At 40.4% G+C, this 27,617-nt stretch overlaps 1 protein-coding gene across 1 annotated transcript in view; it reads right to left on the bottom strand.

Annotated features, from left to right (window-relative positions):
* The window catches only part of csmd3b (CUB and Sushi multiple domains 3b), a gene marked incomplete at both ends in the record, with an annotated part of 347,168 nt that overhangs the window by 173,863 nt on the left and 145,688 nt on the right, over positions 1 to 27,617 (bottom strand). Inside the window, one exon of the mRNA XM_083899904.1 lies at positions 24,887 to 25,084. Within this exon, the coding sequence (XP_083756030.1) occupies positions 24,887 to 25,084 (198 nt within the window). The remainder of the gene's footprint in view (positions 1 to 24,886; positions 25,085 to 27,617) is intronic.

Genomic DNA, 27,617 nt, shown 5'->3' with positions numbered 1-27,617 from the left:
TTAAGGACAGAGACAAGCTAGAGGAACTGAGACTGTACAGTCTCCGGTGCTTACTTTGCCGAGAAACTTTTTTCAGTCTTTCATTCCGGAATATTAATCACACTGAACAGTATGAGTTTTTGCACAGTGAAATTTGGAATCCATCCCACATGACGGCAACACCAAGGGGAACGTGTGAAACCGTAGGTTTATCTGCCAGCAAGCAGGTGTATGAAGGCAACAACCAAACAGAGTCTGGCTATTTAAACTCCTCCTTGCTTGTGGTTTTGTTTTTATCCATCTTGCATCAATGTTTAATTGAAGGAAAGAGAACAAAGTGCAAGAAATTTTCTCTCAACTGCTGCCTGCAGCACCTTGTTTTCCTATTTTTCATCTTTTTCTTCTCCCACTCCTTCGCTCCTCAGATTTTGACCTTGAATTCAGTTCTATTTCCAAGTGCTTACCCGCATGAATGTTGCATGCATGGCCACGACGAAGGATCAAACACTCGTAAAGCCTTCCTCCACCGTTTTTTGTCTTTCATTCTACTTAACATCCTCATCTCCTCACTCTTTCATCCCTCTCTCTCTGTATTTCTGTCTTTCACAAGCAACTGCATTCACCAATCACTTCTTGCTTTTCAATTTAAAGTGAAGCAGGAGCTGCCATGTAGGTGAACGTATGTGTCTGCATGTGCACATACGTATGTGTGCATCAGTGAGTGTGTGTGTGCGTTTGGATTATTTATGAGGCTAAAGTGCTCCTTTGGGAGAGATGCTGCACGTTTTCTAATCTCTTATTCTCAACGTGTCCGTCTGTGTTTAAAAATATACAGTGCTGTTGGAGGTTTAAGTTTTCAAAGTTTCAACTACACAAAATCTATGTTCACATTCCATTGTCTTGCACAGCTCACATAAAGGGCCATTTCACGCATTTTTTTCCCCCACCTAAAATCATTTATGATGATGCTGTATTTGTTTAATTCACATTCTAAAACATACCACTTGTTATAATTGACAGAAACACAGTGAAGAGCAGTGAAGCCTTGTATTCTTACTTTGACATCAAATTTTTGTCTTCCTTTCAATCCCAACGTCCTCTATTGTTGTGGGAATGAGACGTCTATCTCAGATCCACTGTGTGATGATCAATGGACATTTATATCTGGAAATGATTGAAAAAACACTATAGATTTTATGTGTGAAGTGGCCTTTTAACAATATGAAAATATAAAGTATTAATGTCTGGTATATATACTTGAGATTATTTGTTGGTATGATGTTAGTATGATGTATTAAAGGTGTCATATGTAAGAATGTGGCCAAAAACTTTTCTGACTTAACTGGCAACCCGTGGTTGCTCGGCAGCTGAGACTCTACTGACTGCAATGATTGGTAGACGGTGGTAGGTGGCGCTACATGCCAAAACATGATTTCAAAACATAAACATGATTTGCAGTCTGTAATATATTTTTTTTAATGCAAATATTTTGGCTGTACTGTTGTTGTTGGTGAGTTCAGTATGTTAGCATCCGAGCATGTGATGAAACAACATGCTCGAACAGAGAGAAATAAATTCTAATTATAGCCAGTACAACCTCCATACACAGCACACTACTATACACATTTGTCAAATACAGACTACAGTACTACAAATACTACCGAATAAAACAGTAACATTTGTGTAATAATTAAAAAAAAAGAGAGGGGGGGGGGGGTTATACTACTGTATATGGCAGTGGGTTATTTTAATGATTAAATTGCTATATTCATCAACAGCAGCAGAAATTATGTTAATTCTTCAGTAAATGTGCTGTGTGGGGGGTGGACTGTAAGTTGATTTATTTCTTTTTTCAGTGCAGTAACGCTCTGCTTCTACTGGAAGTCTGAGTGGGAGGTGGGCATACAAAGTGCACGACTGTCACAGGCTGAGCTGAGCACACTCTCAACCATTATCATTCTCATGGAAATGTTTCCTTATCGTTGGATTTTGCCTGATTTTATACATTTGTTGCACTTTACTATTGTTTTGATGCACTCTGCTTTTCATTAACACGTGTAGCCGCATGTATGTGTGTGCACTGCTGTTGCCGTGACCGCGTGTGTCCACGATTACGTGTGATCGCGTCTTTGTTTCACAAACACAGATAATAGAATTTGTATATGTCAGATAACGTGTGTGTGATAAAGGGTGCGTATCACAGAGTCATGCATAGGTGAGCAGCCTGATTGCCTTCCGCGCTGTGAATTAGCCAGTCATGCATGTTGACTGCAGATATACACATCAGCAGAGTGTCTGTATATCACATACGTGTGTTTGTCTGCGTGTCAGAGTGAACATGTCACCGAGTCGCAGACCTGCAACAGTGTGCTTATGTGTGTGTTTTTGATATGGATGTGTCCACACATCCGCGAGTCTATTTTACAGTGATATCTGTTCACTCTCATATGCTAGGGTTGTGTATTTTTAAACAGCATGTAAAATGAAGGCATGCCTGCTTTAACATATCCTGTTTTTGCCCTGAAGTCTCAAAACAAGTAAATCATGCATGTGTTATGTTGCCTACTTAGGGAGCGTGTCTCATAAAATGGTGTGCGTGTGTGTTTTTATGATATATATATATACATGTCCTGTTGGTGCCTGTAAATGAATATAAATCACAGCATTTACTGTATGTCAGTGCAGCGCGGCAAAGCATGTCCGCTATTTCCATCGTTAACTCTGAAGTAACCACAGTACGAGCTCATCTGTTTTCAGACAATCCAACATGTCAGTGTTGTTACAGCTACATCAGCAGGGCGAGGCCACCACCCCCACAGGATAATCATATCAGGCGGCGTTGCACGTAAAAATAATAGATGTGTTTTGGTTTCAGAAGTAAGTAAACAGAACATTTAAAGGATTTACATTAGACAGTGCACATGCAGAGCTTGTATTCCACCTTTTACTTGCAAAACAAAAGGTATTTGTGCAGGCTAATATAATATTTAAGAGCATTTCTGTCATTGTTTTCCAAACAAAACTATAATAGAGATGGTAAAACCATTTTACGCTGTAGTGCAGTGTCCTGCATACATTTGGGGAATGTTAATATTGAATTATGTCTCATTGCAAGTCACGTGTTTGAGCTGCTTTTTCAACTCTCTGTTATTGGTAAAAGCGGACCTAGACCGGAAGTTCCAATTAACGATGTTTTTTAGTTTGTATCTGCGTCATTACCTTGTTTAAGAAGCCCTGAAGGTTCCAAACAAACAGTTCAGCCACTGCTGAGAACACTGTGTTTTATTGTAATCTCGGGCTCAGCGAGATCTCTGAAAAAACCGATCCGGTTACGTAAACAACAGTGTCTGACTCTGGGTCAAAGTCGTAAAAGAGACTGCGGCGGGGAGTCGTGAAGAATCTATTTTTAAACACTGTTAAAACAATGTTTTGATAATGAGTAGCAGTGCATCCACCGTTCCAGAAGGGGGAGCTGCGCTTCTGAGAGCGGGTGTGCTGAAAATGTCACTTCCGGGTACTGGCCAATCACAAGACAGTTGGGAAGTCTCTACGCTGGCTGGCCAATCACAACACACTGTCTTCTGGGGGTGAGATTTATGTCTGAAATATCGCGGCTCAGTACAGCATCAGAAAAGACAACTAGGAGGTTTTTGACCATAAAAACAAGTTAATGTATGTAAGTAGACCTCCATAACTAACATATATGTGCAACAGGACCACTCTATGTGAGCTTTAAACCAACAAATGACGTCTGAGGTTTGTGATTTCAGTTGTCCCCAATTAAACTCGTCTGCATGAAACTTAAATTCATAAACTTTATATGTTTGAAACGTGACTTCTCAATATTCAAATCCCGAGGATTATAGTGCACGTGTGAAATAAACTAATGTGTTGTTTTAATGTGCCAGACTCGAATACACCGGCTGTTTACTCAACATTTAAAAATGAAATTGGTCTCAGTATAAGCAATATACTCAATATTAAATGTCTCAGATGAGGATCAGGCCCCAGGAAAAACTTAACTGGGGCATCACTAATGAATACAGTGAGAGGCAGTGTAGTTTTTCATTAAAATAAAAAGAACTTTCCTTGCATATGTCTCCCTAATTCCCATTATTGAACCCTGGTATTTGATGCTGTTAAAAAAAGCAAAACACTTCAACTTGTCATTCACTGAGGCAAAAATAAAATCTATCTCGCTATTACTAATAATTTAAAATACAGGAACAAGAGAAAGACTTCTGTTTGTTTGCACGTCACAGCCTTGAGAAATGCTTGTAACGTTTTTTTAGAGAGCACATTCCAACACATCTCATGCCTTTGAACCCACAGCGGGTCGGGATGTTACACTTTGCATTGTAAAAAGTAAACTTCTGGATAACTCTTCAGTTGAAGGTGCTTAAAATTCAGCACTACAGGTGGTGCATAGTTAAAATTCTATAATTTCACAGTACTGACTCTTTCATCTTTATCAGAGGATGTGCACTGTTTTTTTTAACACTCCCTCTGCCTGTCACTCTAACTGTTTGCTCTCTCTATCGTTTCTCTACATAGAGGTAGGTGTTATCTACCTGTTAAATAAATAGCATAATGTTTACCGCACTTACGTATAACGTCAAATACGTCGCGCAAAGTCAGCCGGTGAAGTTATATCTGTTTATTTCTGCACGTCTCCTTTTCTATCCGTCTGTCAGCAACAGAATCTCCTTATGCTAAAACTATATTATGAACACCCCGGTTCCCATGGTAACCCGGAACACATCCATCATAATCACCATGACAACCAGAGATATAGATGTCAATCAGCACTGTCCCATGTGAACGTTTGGGATGAGCCAGTAGACTCACATCTGCACAGACAAATACAGACGAATGGACATGAGGCCAGAGTTTAATAACGCACTCAATGTGACGCACGTATACAACTGCACACTTATGCAAAGAGACAAAACAGTCGGACCGACACACACTGTTGACACTGATCCCCCGTGGCATTACACATAACTACTGGTGACGCACACAAATATTAAAGTTTGGCATGGCCACATCCATCATAATCTGACACACAGGAGGTTAGTGCATGAGGCCACTTAACCACCAGGGGGCCTTGAACCGATGATTTAAAAGGAACACAGACAGTCAGCTTCTTCGAGGTTACAGATGAAGGCTTACTCACTCCCTTCCGCACAGCACATAATATTTTCAAATCTCGAGTTGTCATCGTTCCTGTGATTCCCGCTCGGCGTTCTGCACTTTTCTGATTTCCTGATCGACTTCTAACCGCACTGGAAATAGGAGGCAGCAGAGTAAAATGTCACCATCACAGCTGATATGGGTGTGTGTGTGTGTGCTATATAATATGCTCTGAGCTCCGCTGTACAGATGTTTGTGACATTTAAATCCAAGTCTAGATAAGCAAACATTTAGCCACAAATCTCCTTCTTCCTTAGTTAAACTGGAGATTAATGAAGATTTTTCCTCTCCTGTTTCTCACAGACATGTCCTGGCCATAACCTTTTTGCTCCCCGCCTCTCTCCTGATCCCTCTGTTTGTCTCCGTCTCACTCTGCCTTCACTTGCTTCCTCCTTTTCCTCTCAGATTAAACTGTCTACCCTGCTGTCCCCCCACTTAAATCCCCTGTTACACACAACCTTAGGGTGGATGTGTGTGCGTAAGCCTGACATGGTAGCTGAGCATTAACCTGTCAAAGTATCAAGAGACAGCAGTAAAAGAAAAAAAACAGTGTGGGGGGTGTTCGGAGGAAGAGAGAGAGAAAGAGAGAGCCAGGTCAGCAGAACCTGAACTACACATGTTGCTCATAGTGGAGGAGGTTCTGTTCCCATAGTAACATTTTAGCTACTGCAGCTCATTCCCTCTTTCTGTCTATCTCTCTGTCTGTTATTAATCCAACTATTCAGCACAAGTGTCCTTTCTGTGATCTTCAAAAAAAACCCAGCAACATTTAAGGCACTCACTAATTCTTTTCTTTTGATTTTACTCTCTTAAGTCTTAGAAGAACAGGGTAAAATGGCAGCTGTTGAACTTCCTGTTAGGTGAAGTCATCTGGAAAATACAAGATGGAGAGCAGGGAGGGTTAGGACGCCACGTTTTATCAGATCAAAACCGTGTTCAACTTTAACAGAACGATCGGTTATTCTTTGAAATCACATTTTTATGCTCTGATTTGCATATTCATAAATCAGAAAAAGCGTTTTTACAGAGTTACATTCTTTCATTTAGTAAGTTATTTGTATTTCTATTTATATGACAATATTTAGTGTTATTATACAATCCTTGTGTCAGCAATAAGACACTTGTGATCTGTGATGACACTGCTGACACATCTTTATTTTTATTTAATGACAGTGTAATTATAGCATTCATTCGTTTGTTTTTTCTTTCCACTGCAGCCTCTTTGTGTTCATATGGCAGGCATCATAATTGACCAATTCACTGTGTCAACGCCACTTTAATGTTATAGATGTGAATAAGCAGCCATGACTAATCTTCAGTCTTTGATTCTGACCAAAATGTTAATCATTTATACACAGGTTACATGTATAAATATATATAATCTGGCAACCTATATTATGGTGTAAACAACTGGAATAAAAACCAATACACACGTACAACCCGGGACAATTGCATGCATTAGGAGGCCGATTATGCATGTATGAGGCATTTAAATAACAACAGCCATGTGTGGCCATTACAGCAAACAGTGCAGGTGCAGCACAACAGCAAATTAAGGACACGGTCGACACTACAGAGGTCAAGTGCGACACGAGGAGCTTATTGAATAAAATGAGATGTGGAGTATGAGATACAATGATCGAGAGCAGCTGTGTGGGAAAAAAGAGACAAATCTCACGCTGGTCACATCACGGCGTCGGAGTGAGTCACTTGTTGACCACACAACAAACCTGTGTCCTGCTGAGATACCAATGAAAACAATTAATAGCCTGTTCGGAAGTTTAGATCGTTTCTAATTAGGGATGTTTATAATAATAACAGATGCAGAGAATAGATAAGGAGAAGTGAAGAAATATTCCGTGAGAGGTAGGGCAAAAAAATCCATGGCACTGTTGGCCACAATCTGTCACTAACACACACATCCTCACACACGCACACACTGAACATCCTAAATCGTTTAGTGGCTAAATGAGCCCCTGCTGACAACAGCACTGCTCCACTGTGTGTGTGTGTGCGTGTGTGTCCATGTATAAGAGCATGAAAGAAAAGTTTCTGAGTGTGTGTGTGTGTGTGTGTGTATGTGCACGTCTCCTACCACGGTTGTGTAAGCATGCATATGCAAGTATCTGGATTTTCCTGTGGCCTGCACTTGGTTGTGTGTTTGTGCTGCAGTGTCAGCAGACTAACAAGAGGAAGAAGACATAGTGGTAAACACATTTTTCTTCTTTTTAACCAATCCCGTCGCAGTTAGCTAAAGTACACCTGACACAGACCTTCTGCTGGCTGACAGAATCCACATTCTGTGTCGCCAAAATCTGTCCCATGAATAAATCAGGCGGTGACAACACAACCATGATAAGTCAACTAGGTAAGAGGTAAGCATTCCCTCGTTTGAAAGAAAAATTAAATCGCATATCGCTGAACGACTGAATTAAACTCGTCAGACATCGAGGAGGTGCATCCATACTCTTGATTCCGACATATTTGTAGATATTTCACAGTGATTCAAATTCGGTACTGAAAAATGTATATGCACTCAAAGCGTGGCATAAAGTGCAAAAGTTAACATCAACACTGGAGGTGTTGAATCAGCTGTGAAGGTGTGATTTGTAAAGCGTTGGTAACAATTGGACATGCTGCTTCGTAAAAACCTGGAATGATAATGTGTTTTTTTTTTGTAATTGGATCATTTTAAAACAATAAAACTGGAGAGAGAAACCGCAGTGTTTTCAACAAATCCTTAGACTGGGTGTTACATTTCTCCTTGAGAATCTACAAATGAGTAACTTAAACGTACCTTAAATTCATCCCCATACTTTCTCCTTGGATATATTATATTGTTAAATGCAGTAAAACAAACTATTGTGTCCTCTTAAGGTCAGAGTTATTGTCAGAAATACAGAATCTCCAGCAGTGATATGAGTTTATGTGGCAAATGTGCTTTTGTGATAAAGCTTTACTCAGTAATGCTATTGTGACCTGTTCCTGCAGGTAAAACATTTTTATCAACTTAAATGATCCACTAACCACATGCAGTGACAGGCAACAATCCTCCATTATGTTCCTGAGTTATGGTGTTAAATAAAAGCCAGAAGTGTTTTACAGGTCATTATGATGTTAAAGTGAAAATTACCCTTGACGCCTGAGTATATAAAGTGTGAAAGTAGACCTTTGCCAGAGATTGATGACCATATGATTATAATTATGATCAATGATCATAAATGGCATATTATTTCTCAAGCGACGACCCAAAATATCTTTTGTGAGAGTGACCCTTGACCAGCAAAATGAGTTTGAAGTCCAGATGAATGTTTCAGGCAAATTTGAAGGAATTCGATCCCTCAGGGGTAGAGCGAGTTGTAGAGAAGGTTGTGGGTTCGATTTCTGGCTGCACTACACTCTTAGAAATAAGGGTTCCAAAAGGGTCCTTCTACCAAGGCTGAGGTTCTACCTGGAACCATTTGCTTCTGAAAACCCTTTCCTGAAGAAAGGGTTTATCAAGGGTTCTTGGTAACACTAATGGTTCCAGTAAAAACCATTTTGATCCAGAGAACCCTCTTAAGGATTTTAAAGGGGTTCTTGGTGGAACCCTCCAAAAGGGGTCCAGGTGGAACCTTTATAAAAAGGTTCTACCAGGAGCTAAAAAGGGTTCTCCTATGAGGACAAGCCGAAGAACCTTATATACCTTATACTTAGCACTTTTATTTCTAAGAGTGTAGTCTACATGCCGATGTGTCCTGTATGAAAGTGTGAGTGAATGGGTGTGAATAGCAAAACAGTAGTGTGAAGCTGCTTTGAGTGGTCAACAAGACTAGAAAAGCACACCATAAATAAAGACCATTTAATGGGGTCCCTGGGAGGCGACTCACTCACAGTAGGTGCTGAACTTGGAAACTGTCAATAACTAAATTAAGAAAATTAACAATTCTGTTGGTTTGGCATGAGTACTTCTCATTACTGTAACTCCTAGACTGTTTGCGATGTCTAGAAAATAAAAAAAAACTATGGACTGGCAATCTGCCCTGGCTGTGACCCCACCGTTCACCCTATGTCAGAAAGCAGAGAAATAGTGCTTTGCGCCCATATACTTGTCCTTACGGTAGCACTCAGGACTTCCAAACAACGACAAGATTCACCAGTAAATCACACATTTGTGACGTCAGCTTCTGAGTACCGTACTCCCTAAATGGTTGAATAACTGCCAGATATGGAAAGTGAAAGTTATCTTGGAAAAAGTGGGCAGACGGCCTGATTATCATGATGGTCATAAGAGGGTTGAGTAAAATGACGTGGCATTCACAAACATCACCTGTTCTGATACACCAGCCACTTTTGAATATGGCACGGGTTTCCTTCAGGTCTGTGCGAGTCCCTCAGCAGATGTGCAACTGCTCTGCCAGCATCTTTGTTGTTTCATGGTTAAAATAAATAACTAAATGTTGGCACAACTACATGATCCAGTCACTGACCAATCAAACATGAACTAGTTTGTATTAATACACTAGGGCTGCAACGATGAGTTAACTATTATTTGAGCTGTCCACTTCCGTAGAGAAGCAAGTAACCATCTTGCGGTGAGCTGTGTCACAAATACCCGTGTACTCTGTTGTGTTTTCTTATCCGTGGGTAATAATGTAAATAAAAAGTGCCACAGTTGATCCCAATCAATTTGACAGACTTGTGTTTCTATTAAATAATATCAGAAATGAAGCTGTTTTGCATTGACAAACGGCTACAGGATGTAACACTATTACATTTTAGATAAAGAACGGAAAGTCAGGAGCGTTTTCTTTCATCACTCTCTACTGACTGACTCCTGTTCGTCATTGATACTCTAGCACACTAACAGCACTGTAACTATTTTTAAAACTGGTGGTGTGCGCTCGCAAGTGTGGGTGGTTGAGAGGGTAATATTCAAATATATTCTAATATTTTCCCGGTCATTATATATTCGTTCAAACTTATTTTGGGGGAAAAGACAGTCGACGCGTCGTTAGAGTAGTCGTCGACAAGTCCGCTATTGAAATAGTCATTAGTTGCAGCCATATAATACACAAAAGGAGTCTTGTTTGAATCTTATTGTTACCATAGGCTGTGTTGTTCACACTACTTACCTTAACATGTGACTTAAAAAGAGCTAAACTCAACTAGAGAGAACAACCACAGCAGGGGACAGGCACGAGGAACAAGGAATGAAGGACAATCAATAAGCCGTGTCAACAATATTGAATTAAATGTTTCCTTTTTCAAAGTATTTGGCAAACGTATGTCCCTATAGATTGTGTACAACATAGATCTGAATAATATCTCTTTCCTCCACACTTCTTTAAGTATTTATAGCTCACAAAGTTGTCTGTAATGTTTTGTTTAAACACAGAGGACGAGGCAGACTTTAAATTGCCTTTAAATGCCAATGGCGCCGTAAGCTGCTATACGGTGGTATTATGTCTCCCTGTTGAGAGGCAGTGACTATTAGAGCCACAGCCTTAAGGTCATGAAAACCCACTCTGGGGGTTCACACACTTTTCCACACAACCCTGTGTGGGTGTGCGAGATACTGTAGACGAGAAAATGATATGAAAGCGAAAGAGAGGGGGAGCCAGGAGGAGAGGAGGAGAGGAGGAGGCGGTACAAAGTGCAGTTGTTTCTGTCTCATTTGAGAAAATGTCTTCAGTGCCAGGCTACTTGTAGATGAGCTGCAAAAGCAATCTCATGTTGCTGTTAATGAAAGTTTAGACAGAGGAGAGGAGAGGAGAGGAGAGGAGAGGAGAGGAGAGTGACATGGAAGGGGAGGAGAAGGTAGCAAAAACTGAGCAGGTCTGCAGGGATGAGATAAGAGTACTTCAAGTGTCACTACAAGACTGGTACATTGATCTGAGAGAGAGGAAGTGAGACAGAGAGGTGTGGAGAAAGACTTCCATTGCTCTATAAACACAGTGTTTTGAATGTAATTTCAAATGCTGCAATTATGTCATAAAACATAAAATACATAGACGATCTGAAACGTTTATTTACTGATGCTTTTTTTGTAGGAGGTATAGGAAGGGGAACTGTGCCCTGCACTGTTTAGACAGTTTAGTAGCCTCTAATTTGCTGTTTAAGTAATTGAACTCGACAATTTTAGTGCCCATGAATGCACACAGTTAAAGTCTACTCTCTGCCACAGAGGGATTAGAGCTCACATGGGTAACATACAGCCCCAGGGTCGGCCCACAGGCCAGATGTGTACTCAGAGGGAAGGAAAATGAACTTAAGGTGCATGCTGCCATTGGCAGACGGCAGCTTGACCAATTACCGATCGTACTGGTCATAAAGTGAGACAATGCTCAGTACATTAATTTACTGGAAGGGCACAGGGAAAGTTGCAGTTGCTACACCTGCATTTTCACATTAAAAGCATGTAACTAGCAAATGAGATTGACATTTACTTTTAAGGAGTCACAGGAAGTGACTATCCATCCATCCATCTTCTACCGCTTTATCCTCCACATGAGGGTCCCAGGGGGAGCTGTGCCAATCTCAGCTGACATTCGCCAGTCCCCAGGGACACATACATAGACAAACAACCATTCACTCTCACACCTTCAGTCAATTTAGAGTGTCCAATTTACCTAATCCCCATCTTGCATGTTTTTGGACTGTGGGAGGAAATCAAACCCATGCACACAAGGGGAAAACATGCAAGAAAGGCCCTTGTTCTGACCGGGTCGTGAACCCAGGTCTTCTGCAAAGACAAGAGTGCTAACCACTACACCAAACGTGTGGCCTGAATTGACCATTCATTTAAAAAAGTTACAGTCCTATTGTCCTCCAGTGCTTATTCATGGAGCACTTTTGTGTTTTCCTCTCAGATACGGACGTTTTAGTAAGGACGGTTCTTTAATCACATAATTCTAGCTTTGTTTACGTTCAATAAATGCATATTTTGTTATTAAGATCTGTTGGAGATTAACAATTTGATGCGTTGGCATAATTCAATATGTGCCTACCCCCAGATTAGAGTATAGCCAGAATGGACCCTCCCCTCTCTGAGTGTCTGCATGTTTCTAGAAGTAGGACGGCATATTGTATTATTAATGTGTCATTTCTTTTTTTGCAGTGGTGGGACCATATGGTCCCGTATTACCTTACTCTCTACCTGAGCATACACTGTATACAATGTGTGGCCGCTCAGTCTGTTTGGTGTGTGTGTGTGTGTGTGTGTATGTGTGCGTGTGTGTCTCCAGCTGCTTGGATCAGCAGAGCTTTACGTCCATAGGGAACCATTAGCAAGATAATAATGAGACCATGGAGAAGCTGGGAGAGGTGCGAGTATGTGTGTGAAAGTAAGGGACCGAGAGAGGAAGGGTGGAGGGAAAAAAAGGAAACCTGCTGCCGTCATAAACATAAACATCGCTCGCAAAGTATTTTTCTGGTTTGTTAATCATAACAGTCATTAAACTGCAGTAGTCATGAGGGAAAATTAAGTGCCAGGATGTCTGAAAAAGGAAAGGTGTGCTGCAATTTTATAGTTGTAAATGAAGATGTCCTTTAAATGTTGTTAGTACTGTTTTATTTCATTTAATATGATCATTTTCCACACATTCTATCAACAATGACCAGAAATAATCATTTACTTTTTTTTTTTGAATATTGAATATTTACTTTTCAATACTTGATTAACATGAAGTAGGGATACTTCGAGAAATATCTTCATGCTTTTTTTGTCACATGCCCACTGATCGGAGCCATGAAACGGCAATGCTAATTCTGCACTTTTTAGACCCACCCATAGGGGGCCGGGACCTCATTCCCAGAACAGTGTCCACTATCTTTGCTAACAGTTACGCTAACAAGACCAAGTATTACTGGTGGACACGTGACAAAAAAAAAGAATGAAGATATTTCTAGACTCAGGGGAAACTGAGTTTGGGAAGCACAATTTTTCAAAAATACTAACTCTATTGTAGTAATACAAAGGTAAATGCAAATTGGTGAAGTTGTCCTTTAATACTAGACTCATACTCATACATAAATAAGGCTATGGTGTCAATGTGACCACTGGAATTGGTTGGCTAACTGTAATATAGTCATTTATGTTTTGTTGTTTAATGGAAATTATGTTAAGTTGATAAGTTATTTTTATCACACAATATGAGAAAAAAAACATCTAATTTTGTGACTTGACATAATTATCTAAATTTAATCAAACGAGCAGCAGGTATGTCACATATAATGTTTAAAGCCATTTCATTATTTATGGTGTCAACAGATTATGAGATAAAAAGAAAAATCTCCCTCAGCTCTCACTTTGTGAGGAGACGAACAACTGATCTTCTTTGCAGTATTAACATACGATTACTTTGATTGTTGCTGCTAATTGGACACCAACGTGAGACCGACCTGCAGAAAATATCTCCCTTTCATCACCACCGCAGGTTTGGAGAAGAATGACACGTTTATTTTTACTCTGAAAGTTCTCTGAAAGTTTCAGTCACTGGAGGGAGGAGATTTAATTAAGCTGCTGATTTGTACACATCCATTAGGTCATATTAGATTTCCATGTATCCTCTTTACGAACATGTAAAAACACAAATGTACACAGCACAGTGTTCTGAGAGTGCTTGCTGCATGTTTGAGTCGGTATGACACCTGAGCTTAAATCTCCGGCACACAACATCCTTGCCAAGTGAGTCGGAGTATGTGTGTGTGGGTGTGGGTGTTGAAGGTTAGAGGAAGCAATCTGCATAAATACTGTAATCTGAGCTCATGTGAAGCAGTTCATACTACAGTACATATCACACACACTTGTACAGTATTTGTAGTGAGGACACTAACAGACATAATGCATTCCCTAGCCCCTTACCCTAACCGTATTCACAACTAAATTCCTAACGCCAACCTAACTATTACCCTAAAACTGTGTCTTAACCTCCAAAAAGCCCTTTCAAGGTGTGAGGACCAGCTAAAATGCCCTCACTTTTCCAAAATGTCTTTTGGTCTTCACAAAGCTATTCATAGAAGATCACACAAACACACGTTTGTGCAGCATTCACAGTGAGGACACTCTTAGACATAATACATTCTCTAGTCCCTTACCCTAACCTTAACCATCACAACTAAAGCCCACAACCCTAGACCTAAACAAGGTCCTTCCTCCAAACAGCCCTTTAAAGATTCCCAAAATGTCCCCACTTTCCCAAAAGGTCCTTTGGTCCTCACAAAGCTACTCAAACAAGAACTCTCTCACACACACACGTCTGTGCAGCATCTGTCATGAGTACACTCATAGACATAATGCATTCTCTAGCCCCTTACCCTAATCTTAACCATCACAACTAAATCCCTAAGTCTTACCCTAAATTAAACCCTAAAACCTGCTTTCCCAAAATGTCCCCACTCCCCTTATATATTTTTTTGGTCCTCACAAAGATACCCATACAACACACACACACATACACAAATGCACACTACACAAAGCAACCACAACCATGCTCAAGACTTCACCAGAGTGAAATCATGTTGGCAACCACAACCGGAAAGTGAGACACGACACGCTAAGTACAGGTCTGAATGCTCTTAATGTGCCCTGAACGCCTCCTCAGATCTAATCACAGAGACCACATTTGGAGGTAGATTGAGGATGCATTTAACTACATTCCTGGGTGTGCAAAAGCTAATCTGTCCTCAGCATAGATTAGAAACGGATCTCTTGGCTGGTGATGTCTCACCAGCGCTTGTTTCCCAGTTTTTTTTTTTTCCCCTACTCTAATCAGTGCTCACATGTTAATTTATTTGCAGCAACCGCTGCAACATTGCTATTTGATTTCTTTATTCTAATGGATAAAACTGTTTTCTTCTTGCTCCTCTCATAGAAAGAGAAAAGCATACTGAAGATTTACTACCTGGAAGTACCACTGTCATGATGACAACAATAATACTGTGACGGCCTTACAATTTCACCCAGCAACAAGTCAAGTCACCCAAGGCAACACACACACAGGCACACACACACGAAATGTCACAAACGCAGAAGGTCATGCGCACTGTCAGAAGCAGTCATTCACACTCTCTGTCACACGCTGGCAAATGCATAGTGAATTGTGAAAGTCATAGAAAGTTAATGTGGAAGTCAAACATCCAACTCCAGCTGAGGTAATATAGCACAGACTCATTGAGTGTTGCTGACAAAGAGCAAATGTTTTACATAAGGACATTAAATAACGACAGGTGTAATCACAGCTGATGATGCTGCTGAACCTTAAAGCAGTCACTTTACAGTTTGGCAGTAAAATATTATGATATAGTTACAAATAATGGATTGATTAAAGTGCTTATGGCTGCAGGGAAAGCATCCTCGACAATAAAAGGTCACATTTTTCCTGAATGCACAGAGTAGGGCGCCAGAGTGCAGCGTACAGTAGCAGGGTTTTTTTTAGTAATTTCTCTATTTCTTTATTTCTTTGTAGGCTAGACAGAATTAAATGAGCATAATTATTTTTCCTTCACTGTCATACCTTCCTTTCAGTTGTGTTTTTAATGTGAGTTTAAACCAAGTAGATTCCATTTCAAACAGGCAAGACACTGACATGTTAGCGTTAGCGTTGGATCCTGTAGCTCATGAGGGAGCTTCCATGTTGAATTAAATCAGGGCTCTCAAGTTTGGAACTTAAAGGTGCCATATATGTTACTGTTACTACATTCAAATTCAAAATACATAGGTATTTTAGGTTTCGTTTTCTCACGTAACTGGCAACCCGTGGTTGCTCGGCAGATGAGACTTTACTGACTGCAATGATTGGTAGACGGCGGTAGGTGGCGCCACATGCCAAAACATGATTTCAAAACATACACATGATTTGCAGTCTGCAAAATATTTTTTTTAATGCAAATATTTTGGCTGTACTGTTGTTGTTGGTGAGTTCAGTTTGTTATATGAACATTATTCCTGAGTCTCTGTGACATATTAGGAGGATTTTATGGCCAGTTGCTTTAGATTTATTACATAATGCACCTTTAATTTGGAGTGAGATGCATTAAAGTTCACTGGTTGCAAACATCTGCGTAAAGGCTGAGTATCGTAGCAAAGCCACGTAAATTCAGCGGAATTCAGCACATCCCATCTACTTTTCAGAATAAAAGAGCCCAGAACTACATCACAGAAAGAATCCTTTCAAGCCCAGCATGCTCCTGTTTATTCGGTAGAAATAATGCTCCGTTTTTGTTGTGTTCACAACATTTAAAGTGTATTTCCGTGAGAGAAGTACCGCGAGAAAAGTCTTTTTCCACGACTCCAGTTGTCTAGCCGTGCAGAAGCGGGCGGACGTGAGACGCACGCAGTGTAGCGTGCAACAAGTGGATTTACTATTTACTTTATAATGACGGGAGAGATCTGGAGTCTGCTTTATTCAGCATTAACAGACAATACAGCAAATGTAGAAACACTGCATAAGCCTGTTGGGCTACACACGGTGGAGTGGTGGTGAGCAACAGCATCACAGAGCAAGATGGTCACTGATTTGAATCCCGTTTTAACCAAGGGCCTTCCTGTGTGGAGTCTGCATGTTCTCCTTGTGTGCATGCTTTCTTTCTGGGTACTTGACCACATGAATATGAATGATTGTTTGTCTGTGTTTGTTTTGCTGCGACGGCTGGCAACCTCTGCAGGATACAACCACCCCATTTTATACATTTCTGATCTGCTGGAGTGCTATCTTCACAACAAATAGTTCACATTTTCCTGGACTATATGCATAGCCTACAGTATATAAAGATGTTTACTCTCATGTGAACACAATACACTGTTTATATAAGGTCACAAGCTGAGGTTAAAATCTGGTGCAGGATGCCTTTGGTTAGAAGATAATATGGGTGCAGTGTTATTGCTCACAAAAGAAAAAAAAAATCAAATGTTACCTCATCACAATGCTGCACAATCATTCCTATGAGCTCACCCAATCATCGGCATAACCCTATAAACACACGGAAACATGCACCGAAACAGCAGCCCCCATTCTTTAATGCTGACAACACACACACAAACAACTAAACGCACTGATTTAATTTCCATTCCACAGTCAGTCTAATTTTGCATTTTGTCAAAGCACGTTATTACTTTTTCAATTCCAACAATAGCCTCCGACTTTGTCTCCTTCCAGCTCCTCCAGCTCGTCCGAACCCCCCACATTTGTTCCCTTTTGAGTCGCTCATTTCTCTCGTTTAACTGTGTGCAGATCTCTCTGCCCCGTCCTCTGTCCCTTTCTCTCTTCCCCAAATGGTCTTATGATTATGAAGGTATTGCGGCACTTATACGGTCAATGCATTCCAATGCACCCCGTGTAAGCATGTACATGGTCTGTCACAGTTTCAGTTCACACTCTCTCCCTTGCACCATAAAAATATGCACATTATATCCACCAATGCTACGTCTCGGTTGCTCTCTTTCACTCGGTCCACCACCACCACCACCCCACGCACTCATGCACACACACACACACACACACACACACACACACACACACACACACACACACACACACATTTCCACCCAAAACTCATTCATATTCAAGCACACTCTGTATCTGTGAGATCATGATGAAATCTTCTCAAGGCCAACGACGCTTATGTGTATGTATGCAAGTGTGTGTTTGGGTGAATATGAATGTCTTAAATCTGCTGAAGGATATTTTCCGTCCTATAAATAATTCTGCACCAACTGACATGCCTTCACAAACAAACAGCACCCACTGTATGTATACATGGTATTACTTTATGCAGTAAGCAGTAGAGAAACACACTACTGTCGCTGCACAGTTGTTGTTTTTTTTAAACCATTATATTTTGCTCATGGTGGTACATAACACTGGTTTGGTATAATAATAAAAATGTGCTGAAACAGCACCCTTCCAGTACTAGCCCACTTTCAAATGGTGTTTGTAAGACTGGTTATACTGTTGCTGCAGTTCTACATGCCACGGCAAGGAAAGTTTATTTTTATGCATAAAACTCACATACAGTGACTCAGTTGTCAGGTAACTGCAAGGGCAAGTCAACCATCCAGAGGCCTGGAAACCTCTTAGCTGCACGAGGCCTGCGCTCGTCTGGACAGATATGTCACATATTGTTCCTGGAGCCGCTCTCCCAGTTTGGGGGTTACAGCCCCTGGTATTTCTAAAGCTGGATGTGTGTGTTCTATTTTCTGGATGTTGCTGTCGCTTGTGATTGCCCCATCCATCAACACTGCTGTTTATCAGCAATCACTATGTCTGATTGATTAGCCACCACCAGTTTGTCTGTCTAGACCCACAGGATCCTCTATCTCTCATTCTCAACCACCTTTGAAGGCGTCTTCCATCTTTGGACCACCAGTCCATACACGGTGCATATGTTCCTGTACACGATTCAAGCCACTTGGTTGTGGCGTTCCATGTACGCCCTCCCACTCAGCATCGTACACCCTGCTGTGATGCGCTGCACTGTGTAAGGGGTATCTTTGAGTAGCCTTCACCTGGGGTCATTTCTACCTGCTGCGGTCAACCCCAGCCTCTATTGATCTGGTGCTTAGTGCCTGCTCCTGTGCTGCCATAATTAGTGTGTCAGTGCTGTCTTTCAGTCCAGCCTTCTCCAGCCATTGGTATGTTTTTCTCATATCAGCCAATTCTTCAATTTGACAGTGGAACATGCCATGTAGGGGCTTGTCCTTCCATGTTTGGTTCCACTTCTGGAGCCAGAGTCAGTCATGAAGCAAAAAAAATAAATACTACTCCAAAAAGTCATATAGGAAGGCAACAATGATGCCATGATGACCATATTATCCACCATTATCTTCACATCTTAAAGCAGGAACAACATATTATATTATCAGAGCCATTAATGTTGACATAGATTCATCATTCAGTCTCGCTAACGCACAGTTCCCGCATTAGTTAATCACACAAAATTACACATGAGCATTTGATATGAAATAATGGACGCACGAATGAGGTCAAACTTAATGATGTTTGTGTTGTTCAGCTCAGCCATTTGCACCCACACATGTACATACAGTCTAGTGTGAGGGAAAAAAATGTGTCCCCTTGCAATAAAGTTGATGTTGAGCTACCGTGTAGTCAAATCCATCCATCCATTTTCTACGGCTTTATCCTGCCAATGCTGGAGTTAATCTCAGCTGACATGGGGCAAAAGGTGGAGTACACTGTGTCCTCATCCATCGCCGGGCCAACATACAGCGAACAATAACCATTCTTTTTCCCACTCACACCTAATTATGGTCAATGTATAGAATGTCCAATGACCCTTATCACCAATATTGCATGTTTTTGGACAGTGGGAAGAGAGAGAGAGAGAACCCAAACTCCACAGAAAAGTCCCTTGGTTGAATCAGGATCCAAACCAGTGACTTTTTGCTTTTTGTATGATCAAAGTACAATCCGTCAGCAACATCTTTGTTTGGCACAGACAAATTTAATCTCCTGAGCACAGACACAACATCAAGTTTAGTTTAAATCAAGTGCAAGACACACAGGATTCAGCAAGAACAATATCAATTTGAGGTCTGGGGTCTTTGAAACAGATGGTGACTTTTCAAAGTGTACTCAGCTGGATACTTCCTTTATCTTTATCTGCTGTGGGTTCTATATATCAGCAGCTTCCGCGATAACTTGTCGGGCAGAAGCAATATTGTAAGACCGAGAACGATATCAAACTAAGTTCAAGGAGAGAGCAATATTAGCAGTGGGACTTCCATGAGATTTTGTATCCTGCTGCATCTAAAATGATGCCTCTCTAAACAACTCAAATCACCATTATGGGACTTGCATGGCATTATATGTTCCTTGAGATGGCAGTCGTTTGCTATGCTTGTTATAAAACAACATCATTTGCAAATATGATTGCTCAGTAGTGGCAAATATATACTTCAACATAGGAAATTACAGTTAACAATAAACTGAAGGTATTATATGAAATGAAACCTCAGGTAGGAACACCTATTACGTGTGGTGCAATAAAGCATCATATAATATTAGGTTCAACTGCTGCGGTTATCAGCCACGTCGAGTCATTTTTATGCATAAAAACGCCAATTGAGCTGTAAGCGCACACCAACGATGGCCTTTCTGAAGTCACATGGACTAAAGTTGCATTTGTTATCTTTGACGAACATATCTATTCCTGATTGCAACAGCTTCACTGTAACTATATTTGTAAAGTGTATTTTATCGTGCTGTTTGTTCGTGCACCTGCACCACAATGGTTCCACGGTAACAGCAGGGAATTATGAGATCATAAAATTCATATTTACTCCTGAGGCTAATTTAAAGTTCCTTGTCCTACTGGGCCAAGTATCTCTAGGACGGAACCCCGAATACAGAAAATGTGGTTGCCACAGAATAAAGATACTCTCGGTGTAAATACCCGCTGACTTTGTGCACCCACAGCATGTTTTATTGCTGACAGCTTACAAGGAAAAAACAAGTGGCCTGCTGATTTCGCCTGTAATGTGTTTTGAACTTAAAAGGTAAGGCATGAATATGAATAACTTGAAAGAAATGAGCGGAAAAAAAAAAAGTTTTCCATTCTTACATTTTTCTATTTATGCTGAATACTAAACAATTTAAGCAGAACCTACAAGTCGCTCATGTTAATGTTAATATAATTGTATGAATAAAGGGGTAAATCAGAGAGTGGGTGTGAGGGGAGGGGCGGCGGCACAATTACGTTGGTATTGCTAAAAGCACTTATTTGATTGCATGGTTGAATAATTGATAGAAAGCCATTATGGCTAGTATGAATGCCTGTAGGTGCACCCCACCCCCGATTTACGCCCCGACACACACGCAGAAGCACTCCAATAGATTTTTCTTTTTTCTGCTTGATGTCTGCAGGTTAGTGTGAACGTATTAGTAGCTTAGCACCTCTTGGCCTTACCGACAGCATGACAGAGACATTGCTAATCCAGCACTGACAACTTGCCATTTCCCCCCCTCCACCTTTGTCCCTTCCACTTCCCCTCGCTTCTTAAACCCAAATTAACGCTCACTGTTAGACAAGGTTGTACAAAAAAAGAGCATTTATTATACTGGTTTTAGTTGATGTTGTTATGCACAAAAATGGCACGGCTAACGGAAGGAATATGACCATTATAAACATCCAGTATCCTTTGTATTAACAGTTTTACTTTCACATGATGTCGTAGGTGCAAATGTTGGTATTTTTGTGTTAACTGGATAATATTTTTAAAAGAAAGACAAAATCTTTTTACTCTAGCCTTCAACCAGCTCCTTTGTATACCACCCTGTGTTGTGTTTTATTGGTGTCTTTGCTTTTTGAATTGTATTCTCCTTTTATTGTGATGTACTTTGAGCTTGTATGAAAGGTGCTGTACAAATAAAGTAAATAAAGCAAATAAATTATTATTTTAATTTTTATCAATATTATTTTTTATTTTGCACTTTTACTTCCACCAACATATAAAGCAATGCTAATGAGTAAAAGTTGCCTTTTGAGATGAGTTCTTTCAAATTTGACTTTTTGAAAACTAAATGAATAGAAATATGGAAGTGAAAAGCATCAAGGTTAAGTGTTAAACACCAGCTTTTTCCTTTTTATTCGTGGCACCACTCCACAGTAATAAGCGGTTTAGGTGTCAGAGCGACCTATGTTTGGATGTTATGACATAAGCAGCAAGTTAATCAAGCGAAAATGGCTCTTTATATTCTCTTTAATGCGTTCTTAAAGCATCTTCCTACTTGTTAAACATATATTCCAAATAAAGATCCACAGGGCTGTGTTTCCAGTTGTATATGTGTGCATATACCAGAGTAGATTCAGTCTCAGCTTCAGTTGCTTGCCTTTTCTATGCCCTGTCATCTGTTTCCTAAGGGACTATTTTATTGTCACCAGTTTACAAATCTTTTCATAGCCTCCTGCACTTGGCAGAGAGGATGTTATTACAATAAACCAGATGTTGTCTCAGTAAAATGCCAATTTTTACAAATATTGGGATACTGTGTGGGTAAAAGTAAGTATTCTCAAAAGAACAGCTACGCTCAAAATGACACTGAGCCTTTGTCTTTGTGCCAGTGACCCAGTGGTGTTGTTTTGAAACATCTCGCTGTTTTCACAAGATATCTGCTGATGCAAAACTGACCTTGTCTTTTTCATTGTTTGGTCCCATTTATTTACTAATTTCTAGTTAATTAATATTAGTTAAAGGGCAGAAGCTGGGTTTCATCTTTGATGTTTGCCTTGTTTGCCTTTTCAGTCAGTATCCAATCTTCAAAGTATCTGTCCTGTATTTACGTTTAGTTTTTGTTGATCAGGGTGGGTACTTCTATCTGTCCCAATATCAGCCCACGACTGTCACATGTGAATATCTGTCTCAGTGTTCCCACTGTGTCTCCTTGAACTGATTCCTAGGATTCATTGCTGCTGACTTGGACTCCAGCTCCAACAGCATTTTCCCAGAAGTTAATGCTATGCTGATTTACTGTACACATACTTTGTTTCCAGTAATTGTCAACAATTAAGTGCCTCCTTTCCTTGCAGTGGTCAGAGGTATCTCTCTCTCTTGTTTATCACTTGTGCATCCATCACTAATGAATGCACAAACCATGAACTGAGTCCTCCAAAGTTCAACGCTGTGGATCTGCTCCCCTCAGTTCACAGACGGTGGTGATGTTTGGGCCCCTTTGAGGAGTGTAAGTGCCTTCCTCTGTGTGTAAAGGGATGTTGCCCTTCTGGATGAGTGACTCTATGTTGCTTATCAGATCTACGACTGGAATGCTTTCAGGTCGAGCGGCAAAGTTCACTCCCCTGACTAAATCACTCTCTGCCTGGGAACGCTCAGGTCACAGATGTCACTTGTAGTCACTGGGATGACACATAGTGAGGTGAGAAGAGATTATTGATTGACCAACGGGGATCAAAAAAAAAAAAAAATGGCAACATCCTCAACTATAATAAAAAGACTGAAAAGAAAAAAACATGGTATTTGGAAAAATACCGAAGTTAACCCTTCTGTTACCAATCCTGCGTCGCCAACAGGATTTGGCATGCATACATCTCATTATCGTAACTCCTTATTATAAATGATAAAACTATGGATGGGCGATCTGTCCACCTTTCGCCCTATGTCAGCTGGGATTTACACAGCATCACACGCAACCCTTGTGAAGGATAAAGCTTTGCTTCCATATACTTGTCATTACGGTAGCCCTCAGGACTTTTGCTGAACGACCGTTCAATCACAGACAAGATTCACCAGCGCGTCACACGTTTGTGACGTCACCTTCTCAGCGCCGTAATTCCTAAACGGTTAAAATTTATCTTGGAAAAAGGAGCAGAAGCTCTCACTCATTGAACATTGAAAAATACTACAGCCAAAAAATCTATATAAATCCAAGCAATCTGATTATCTCAATGGTCATTAGAGGGTTAAAAGCACCGACCAGCTCATGAAACAAAATGGGCTCAATATCCAGTCAAAATTGAATAAAAAAAAGCAACAAAGGGATACAAGCATACCATTTCAACATAGATAGTCAAATTCTTAAACCTTTTTAATTCCAGTTAAGTCCTCTTTGTCAATGACTTTATTACGTTAATGCCATGTTTGTCCTCGAACTACCCACAGGCTCGCTATACGCTCTGCTCTCATTAAAGGCCTTTGCCAGACTGTAATAATCTTTTATGTAATTAATTAGCATGTTAATGTCCTTGCACCTGTATCCATTCAATGCAAGTGGAGCCCTTCCCGAAATATCCCAGCATACCGGAGAACGCTGCAGCAAGTGGCTTTATTTTGGCATTTTCAGTACAGCTAGTCAACGAGCTCACCGACAACAAGCGTTTAAAAAATGGGTGCCATATGGACTGGCAAAGTAAAACAATGAGCAGGCAACAGCTGAAGGCTAAATAAACATGCAGATTATGGGTGTGATTCTCATTACGGGTGACTGGATGCAGCCCTCTGCATACAAAGGGACTGATTAGACAAATTCATTGAAAGTATTAACAATGTATAATTTGTATTTAATACAACCATTATTTATAAGAGAACAACAATAATGTGTGCTACATATTACTTATTGTAGTAGCTGTGATCTTACATGCAATCAGCGGTATATGTGAAGAATGAAGTAAGTCCTCTACAAACTAATATATAATTTCTATACAAAATCAGACCCTAACATCCACAATCCACATTTACCACTCTCCTACCGACACTTCACTATAACGTTAAGACTGCACATTCTATTAGTGAATCCAAACTACACAGGCATCTTTCTCACACACACAAATGCACTTGGTAAATATTAAAAAAATAAATCACCAGAGGGTCTGAGACATGATTTTAACATGATTTAAAGAATGACCAAACGAGGACCTGACCGATGTCCCCTATTGGCATGGAGGGCCCCTATGGTGAATGTGTAACGACGCAGAGGTCCACTGTTGGATAGGTTGAATTACGTACACGCACGCACGCAAGCACACACACACACACATATGGTCTGTCCGTCTTTCTGTCTGTGTTACGAACACACATCATTTATATGAAAGGTTTTCTTCCAAGGTTGTTTAGACTTTGTAGTGGGAAAACATTTTAAAATAGGTATTTCTTATTTCGAAAAATAATTAGCTATTCTGCATGATTTGTCTCAATTTTGGACATTTAAGAAGAAAACATTTCATATCCGGTCACAAACACAAAAACAGGTGAAGTTGTCTGTACCTCGACAAATGGGAGCAGGAAAGTCCCAGACCGCTGAGTTCCCGGCATTGGTGACGCAGGATAGCGTTGCGTGGCCATCGAGGACATAACCAGGAACACAGCTGTAGCGAACACGGTCCCCCACAGCAAATCGGCCACCACCGGTAAGCACTGCTTTGGGTGGAACACCTGGGTTTCCACAGGATGTACTGTGAAGTTCTGTAGGGAAAGAGGACAAAGAGAAATGGGTAAGTAATTCAGTTGTCACTTGGCCGTATAATATACCCAATTCGAGCACAGTGATGCATCAAATCTAGATATGAGGCCTCATCCCCACACCGCAAAAAAAATCATTTCATGGTCCAAAACAGCCTGTGACCTATTGCTGAAATTTATACCAAACTTACAGACAGCCAAATCCTTCAATGTGTAGTTTTTTTTTTATTGGGAAAATTATTGATGATTCATATTGCCGAGAAAGATGGTTGTAAACAGACTCCCAGTGAGAGCGCACTAAAGTCGGCCTCTGTGAAAGCAACAGAGAACATGTGGAAATATTTTATGGTGAATCACAGTATTTCTTCTCGATGCATTTACAGTTCTTTGCCTCGGATACCAGCAGGTACAAGTTGTGCATAAACTGTAAATATCCACATACACAAGCACACAAACAGCGGAGAGAAAAGAGAGGGAACGAAAGAGAGGGAGGGAGGGGATAAGAGGTATAACAAGCCATAAACCAGGAAGTAAATGGGAGAACAGGGACCAACTCTGGTCTTATTGTTTGAACTTGATTGATATAACGATGAAACTCTTCAGACAGATGGGGGTTAGGGAGAAGGGGGTGAGGAAAAGGCGAGAGCAGAGACTCACAAAGAAAAGACGGGTACAGCAAACTGAAGGCAAAGGATGCCCAACATGACAAATAGACCTATGAAAGATGGAGGGATGACAGAGGGCAGAGACACGAAAGTTGATAAAGGCTGTCCCCAGGAAACTTGAAAACCTTGCAGGTTTCAACCTCTTAACCCTTAGAGCACAGAGCACTTTGGCTGCTTTTTTCCATTACTATGTTTAAACATACAGTATATACAGAGGCTTTAAGAAAGGGCAATATAGAGTGTCTTATATCAACTTTTTCAGCACAACCTAAAGACAATCTGATGAAAAAATAATCATTTTCACCAACTATATAAACTCACCTGAGCAGAAAGTACTGTAAATGTTTAAAATCGGATTGAATTTGTGAAATTTGGACAGTTCAAAGTCCACTTGGCTCATTTTTATGAACAAAAAGAAACGAAAAAAAACTGTCTATTTTGTGACTTCTGCACAATTATCGCTATACTTTGTCACTACTAAAAATGTGATACAAAATTAATCATAACTTTGACTCAACAACACATAAGAAGACAACAATTAAAAATTAAAGCTTGAATATATGACCTATGTGACACCCCCACAGTGTCCATAGGAGTGTATTATTCCCACAGCAATTTACTATGGGTGCAACTGTGGCACAGATCTGTGGCACAGATCTGTGGCACATGAGCCCAAAGGGATAAAACTAGACATGATAATTGATTTTCCCAAAAAGAAAACAAGAAAATATTTATCAATAAAACTGTTAATTATGTTGTCATTCATTTGTTCTGATATGAAAATGAATTGCTGTGTTTTCATGAACGAAATCTGAAATCTTTGCAAAAGGTGTTCAATTGGTTGCAGTATAAAACTTCACCCCTAGATGGCACTAAATCTCACTTTTCCTTTCAGTGATTCTTTGACTGGCTTTTCCTTGATTCATTGAAACAACGCCTTTACGGTCATACATCTTCAATCACACTTTCTCTTCTTCTCTCTAGGTCTGTATTCCCACTGTAGTCACGATGCCGATAATTACTTGGAGGGTAATGTATTCCTTCATTGACACAAAAACACAGTCATTCACTTTGAATAAATCTCACCACCTTTTTCTTGTTAGCATCCGTCTTGAAAACGAGCGGCTCCACGAGACCAAAGCTCATGAGTCATATAAAAATAGATATCACAAAAGACAGAAATAGCTGAATAACCAAAATTATTTTGCCTGGGAATGATTTTTCTTTGCAGAAAACAAAAACAAAACACACACACACACACACACACACAAAAAGCGTCCCCTTCGTGTGCTTTAATTGGCTGATACAAAGTTTCAGTTTACAGTTTTCTTAAGAGGGTATACTAAATCCTGGTGCTCACCAAGCGTGGTCAGCATACTGTATACCAGAGAAGAAAATCGTTTCGCTAAAGACCCTATATAACCCCCTCTCACCTCCATCCTCCTTATCTCCACACAGACACACAGTGAGAGAAAGGCACACTTGGAAACAAGCGCGCGCACACACACACACACACACGCACACACACATAACCAGGGTCATCCATCACAGCGTTAAACCCCCCCCTGTGCTGCTATTCTGTCTGGATGTCATCTTGGCCTAGTGTTCTGACCAGTTGGCCTATCGATTTTGCCAGACAGTGTGGCCCGACTCAGTGTCAGGGATGTTTGTTGCTCATTGCCCTAACAGACACACATTTATCGTCACACATAAATACACACACAAACACACACACACATGTACATACACACATGGGTTCCTGGAAACGTTTTTAAAAAGGGAGCGTAAACTTGTAAAGGTTCAGAAATGGTGGTGGATCGGGGGAATGTAATAACTAATCCATTCAGGCTGCCGTAGGAGCATAAAATGGC

This window comes from Microchirus variegatus (genome assembly GCF_963457635.1).
Source record: "Microchirus variegatus genome assembly, chromosome: 13".
In the NCBI taxonomy this organism is placed as follows: Eukaryota; Metazoa; Chordata; class Actinopteri; order Pleuronectiformes; family Soleidae; genus Microchirus; species Microchirus variegatus.
This window is presented reverse-complemented; position numbering and strand designations above follow the sequence as displayed.